This window comes from Electrona antarctica, assembly GCF_951216825.1.
Source record: "Electrona antarctica genome assembly, chromosome: 6".
In the NCBI taxonomy this organism is placed as follows: Eukaryota; Metazoa; Chordata; class Actinopteri; order Myctophiformes; family Myctophidae; genus Electrona; species Electrona antarctica.
The window spans coordinates 43,051,338-43,057,337 of NC_136811.1; the positions used below are offsets into that span (position 1 = coordinate 43,051,338).

At 41.8% G+C, this 6,000-nt stretch overlaps 1 protein-coding gene across 2 annotated transcripts in view; it reads left to right on the forward strand.

Moving 5' to 3' along the window:
* The window catches only part of znf236 (zinc finger protein 236), a 135,720-nt gene extending 132,053 nt beyond the window's left edge, over positions 1–3,667 (forward strand). For both annotated transcript variants that reach the window (XM_079504029.1, XM_079504030.1), the window contains one exon: positions 1,804–3,667. In XM_079504029.1, the coding sequence (XP_079360155.1) occupies positions 1,804–1,925 (122 nt within the window). In that variant the 3' untranslated portion in view covers positions 1,926–3,667. The remainder of the gene's footprint in view (positions 1–1,803) is intronic.
* The last annotated feature ends 2,333 nt before the right edge of the window (positions 3,668–6,000 follow it).

Below are 6,000 nucleotides of genomic sequence, written 5' to 3' on the forward strand. Positions count from 1 at the left end.
TCACCCCTGTTGAGAGTGGAAAGGTAAAGTGCAGGTCAGGACCATCAGGGTAGCATGCTGCAATATGGGATGGCAGGTTGCACATTGTTTCCGTACAGCAAAACCACTCACATAGACGTCACACAAACGCCCTGTCAATCACGCTGACAGTGGAGACAAGCCGCTGACAATGCATCGAAACATGATGATGTTTCTCTTCATACTGTAAAGTCATGTCCTCAGTTTTGCCTCCAGCTACTTCACTACTGATGCTGAGCACTTTCTGCTGTGCATGTAGTTATTGAGTCCAAGAAAGTCACTGGAGAAGACAATATGGAGCCTTTCTTTCTCCAACTCTCTCTGCTTTGATCATTTTCAAAATATGAAATATGTATTTATAATCTGCTTGCCCATGTTTAGGCCGAAGGATAGTCTCGAAACTATTTTTCTTCCTGTTGTTGGCGCCTGTAAGCCCCTAGATTTAAGCCTATATCTCACCCTGCACTTAGATGTATTACTGACGTAAACCGACAGTACCCACCAATTACTGTAAACCTCTGCCTAAATCTTTGCTGGTGTCTCTCTCTCTCTCTCTGTGAGACGAGATCAACATAGGCATACTGTTTGTTCATAATGAGCTCCAAACAAATGACCAACCCGCCTTACTTAATTCCTAGACCTCTGCAGGACTAGGTTTTCCTTCGGGTCAATATCTCCAAACTCGGAAAAGACTGCTTTTAGTTTTTGTGCCTCACACTCGTGTAATTATCTGCAGTGCACTTTAATTATTGACATCCCGATATCCTCAGGACACAAAACACTTAGAAATAGTAGTTTTTCTTTTTAATTTATCAATATTGGTGTTTGTGTTTCTTTCTGATTTACATTAGTTCTCTGTTATTTTCTATTTTGTTGTGTGGTTTGCTCTAATATGCCTGTTGTAATGTAAGCATAATTGAAAATTAGGCTCCACCCCTCAGTGTATTCCTGAGAAAATAAATAAAGGTTGAACGAATGAATCGCACTGACAAGGGAGACAATACACATATCGATACCCAGGGGGCAGACTAGAGCAATTATAAGTGGCTAGTAGTCTAATAAAGAGCCTTATGCCTTATGCCTGAACTTATTAATAGCCATATTTTACTATTTTTAAAAACATTTTAAAATAGTTCAACTAGCTGATATACATAGAAATGATGTGACTTTGTTGATTGGCTATTTTGACAATTTTTTATGTTTTTCAAAATATTAAAAAAATGCTAAAATGTCTAGGCATATAAGGGTATATGGCAAGCGGCAAGATGTTGCTAGATTCCAGCAAGTTATAGGTCATCCTAACCTTGAAAATAGAATGTAAAACAGTTCCAGGAAACTGAGCTAGCATTGTCCAAATGCCGGGGAGAATTAATAGGTTCCAAGCTTGTGCCTGAAAAGTATGAATATTTATTAGACATTTCCAAAAAGAATACAAATGAGTGGCATCACAAGGCAATACAAGGAGTTATGTATAAATGTATAATATTATAAATTAGCATAAATGTATAATATCGGCTCAAAAGTTTTATTGGACTTTTTTCCAAAAGAATACAAATGAGTGGCATCACAACGCAATACAATAAGCATAACATTATGATCTACTGTATATGGTCGACGATTATTATTAATAGCCAAATCATTCATACTTTCAACCATGCAAGCCATGGTTGAAACTTAATATCTGGGAGATAACAAATCTCTGCGTTCAGTCATGTATTTCTTGTGGCGCAAATCCAATCTACACTTTTCCTCACCTACTGTATCTGTCTTTTTTTCTCCTTCTAGGTCAGGTTCAGGACGTGTCGCTGTGCCAAGAGGAGGGAGGGGCTCAGGGGGAGGTAACCCCCGATCTGGACCTGGAAGGTGTTCCAGAGTCCTCTGGAGATTGGCACAATGTCTTCCCTTAGCCACAAGCACCGAGCCTGAACGCACCAGGATACAGAGGAGAGCTTTATAATGCCTGAAGAAGACACGCATGCAAGACCTAATGTGCACAGTACAATCAGGCACTGAGGGGTTCCACCACTACACACGAGTGGCTAAAGCAGTGGTTCTCAGTCAAAGTGGGGTCCGGGGACCCCCAGTCGTCCACGGCTAAATATCAAAATAGTAAAAAAGAAAAAAAAAAAAAGCTAAGAGGTTTAGCTCTTACCTATTTTTGCCTGGCACAGGCACAGGCAAAAATAGGGCCCTGAATGTTTGGTTCCATTTGTACACTCTCAGAGTTATAATGCATACCAAACTAGGAATCCTTGAAATTAAAAAGTTTGAGAACCAGTGGGCTAAAGTCCAAGCGAGCAGCTTTGCCTAAGCTTTTTATCTGCGTCTCAAAGGGGTCAAGTAAGGACCTCCTCCGACCCGCCACAGATCGGTCCGTTTTGGATATTCAGGGGAGTTTTTTTTTTTTTAGCAGTGCCCTGCTTTCTCTCATCGCCAGATTAAGCGTAAAGCCAGAAGGACTCCTGGTTCCCTCTCATTGGCATAATGACTGTTATCTGCTTTCGCTTACTGTTTGATTCTCATCAATGTGATTACCTTCGGAGAGGTCTGACTCAATAAGCTGTTTATGCAAACAGAGCGACGCGTGTCCCAGAACGTTCACCTGTCAAGGAGTCATGGGTCACTTCAGTTGAATAGAGGGCTGACACGCCGCCGCAGATGAACACCATGGTGGCCACACGGCATCATTCTGTGACCACAGAGACTAGTTGTCTTATCTTCCTTTAATATTCAAATTGGCATAAGGGAGTACCGGCCGGCAGGACTATGCACGTCGTCATGCTCATATCACTAGGACTCGGCCATAACCACCACAGCTTCTTTTGGTTTAAAGATATTTTTGGGGCAGGCTTTTTGCCTTTTTATTGATAGATCACAGTGGTTGATAGGAAAGGGGGAGCGAGATGGGAGGGGGACACACGCAGCAAATGTCGTCTGGATCGGGACTTGAACCCGCTACACGCTGGGTTGCCAGCCTAGGTGCTCGGACCGCTACGCCGTCCCAGGCCAGCTTCTTCTGGTTTGTTTGCCGTTTATCAGAGACAAAATCACATATTTTCGCATATATATACTGTGCCTTTTCCATGAGCGATGTTAAGTGAAAATAATATTTGTCATGTGGATTTAGAGAAAACTACTAGGAGATACATCAGAGGATCCACACATAGAGATGGTGTGGCTGGCACCTAGGCTGCCGAGCCAGCCTGACGGCATGCCGCGAGCTCGACTCCTGATCCCGACGGCCATTGCCGCGTGTCTTTCCCCTCAGCTCTCTCCCCATTTCCTGTCAGTCTACTTTCAACCTATCAATAACAGCAAAAGACAAAAAAATATCTTACAAAAAAAAAAAATTGTGTGTGCGTGTGTGTCTACGTCTACGACTGTCTATTATTTTAGGCTCTGTCATAGACTGCTGGCCTCTAGCAGAACCATGCTGTAACAATTTATGGATTCCCTCTAGTAAGATATTGATGTCAGCTCCATCTTTGAGCTGGTTGAGGCAAAAGTCGATAATTTGCCAACTCTGGCACTGCAAGCTTGAGTCCACAAACAATCATTTAAAAAAAAACAAAAGCAAAGAAGTTTAGGGATAAGTGTCCCTGATCCAGAAAAGGTTGAGAAGCACGGATATAGCTCTATGGCTTTGAGTGGTGTAATGAAATGAAATGAAATGAAATCTATATTTACCCAGGGTATCTGGGCTAAGCTCAAGAACTTGTTTCCAGCCAGGCCCTGCTCATAGAACACATTTCATCGTAGTGGTTGATGCCTTGTTCAAAGGCATTTCAGCGGTGGTAATTTTAACGTGTCGGACGGCTGATTCGAACTGGGAACCTTCCGGTATCTAGACCGCGCCGCTATCCGTTCGGCCACCGCTGCCAATGTGCAATGTAGCAATGTGCTAATAGAGACTTTAAGCAACGACGGCTACGGCAGTCCGCTCTGGCAACCGGAAATAGATCAGTGCTCGATACATAAACCTGCTTGCCATTGCAGCCCTTTCTACTACGGCAGAACCTACACTTACACGTACTAATGCCATGCCATAACCTTGTTTATTGAAATTAGCTGTCATACATTTTAACATTTACACCGATTGCTCCATCACCTCTCTTATGCTGTGTAATGTGTTGGCATGCTCTGAATGAAGAAATAACACAAATACCATATGTCATATTAATCATGTTTATTAAAATCGCAGACGGCTTTTTGCTTAACGATTTTGACAGCTCCGGTGATTGCGTCTTAGCCGCCGTACTGCCGCATAGCGGAGCCGTCCTGAAAACAGTCGTTGCTTAAAGTCCCTGATGATACCAAGCAGCGTCTGTAGCTCCTCTGCAGGGCCGATTCTACTTGCATTCTAAATCAGTAGTTCTCAATCATTTTTCATGCCAAGGACCCCCACACTGATATGTATTTGAACCCCCCCCTCCCTGATATGTATTTGAACCCCCCCCCCCCCCCCTCCCTTGTAGATCTGCTATTTTTGAGAACCACTGTTCTAATTTCTAAACCACTGTTATAAAGTTTTTTGGAAAAAAATGTCTTGCTAAAAGACACAGATGCTTTGAATGGGTTAACGTTGTAATGCACACTGTTGCTGTATAGGGGGTTCCTGATTAAACTCTGTGTCGAACAAACTGTCATATCATTTAAAACTGTGGCACCAACTTTTGTTTTACGCTAATTAATTTTGTAAATAGGTAAATAGATAGATTGCATATATTTTCTGATTTGCTAAAAGTTATTTTTTTTTGTGAATATGGAATTGTAGCATAATATTATTTGTTATGAAGCCAGTGTACAGATGATAAGCTGTTTGTATGTGAGGAAGGGTTGTATTTTGTATTGTTGAAAAGTATTTAATAATTAAAAACTTGCTTTTCTACTATATATAATTTGTGTGATTTTCTTTTTTTAGGGAGGGGGGGGGGGGCATTTTGTATGCTTTATTCGGAATTTTCAGTGTTCACGGTTGTCTACATTGTAGAGACAATACAGCTAGGGGCCAGACAAATACTTTACTTACATACATACATACATACATACATACATACATACATACATCATTGGCACATAAATACTTAGGTATACTGTACCTACATACTTACGTAAAGGGACATTTCACTTTAAAAAAAAACTTTGTCATTTCATTGTCAGTCTTATGTGAACACCCCAGACAGTTTTTATGTTGCTTGATTCAGTATTTTGATATGTCATCATTTAGAATCCTAATGTCCTGGGGAAAAACACTTTTCCTCAGTCTTTCCAGGACAGCCTTGGCCCTTGTGTATCCTGTATCTTTTCCTCAAACAGACCATGAGCCGGGTGGGTACTGTCCTCCATGATCCATCATGATGAATGACTGGTCTAATGTGACTCCCAGCGACGGCAGAAGAAGGTTATTCGGAATCAACTGGGCCAAGTCCTGGCCCACGCAGCCCACCCTTGTCATTAACTGAGCCCTCATGAGTGTATCCACTTAAAACAGCATTAATAAATAACTCTGCCAAGTTGTATTGGCAGAGTATGTTGATATAACTTGTAAAATTAGGGTGGTCGTATACATGTTATCTCCCTGCTCTTCTATTGAGACGTTCACATCGTGTCAAAGGTCATGTCTCACCTAGAGACAGACACTGACACTAATGTTGACCTGATGTTCATCAAGATTAACTTTATCCCCTGAGCAAAGCAGCCCCATGCAGGCTCTATTAGTTCATGGGTAAAATGTATCAGCACTTGATTATGACATGGGGCAGCTTTTTCTATATATAACTGCACCGATCTGCATCAAACGTTGTATGCACACTCCCTACACCCCAAGGAAATGTATCTGGCCTGCATTTTTCAATTCTGCCATTTCGAGCGCCACCAGGAGGCCCATTTATGTGCAACACTTTTTTTATATTTGTCCTATATTTTATCCAAATATCAATCCTGGTGGAGACCTGTGCCCCGAGGTGCACTTCTTCTACTTTA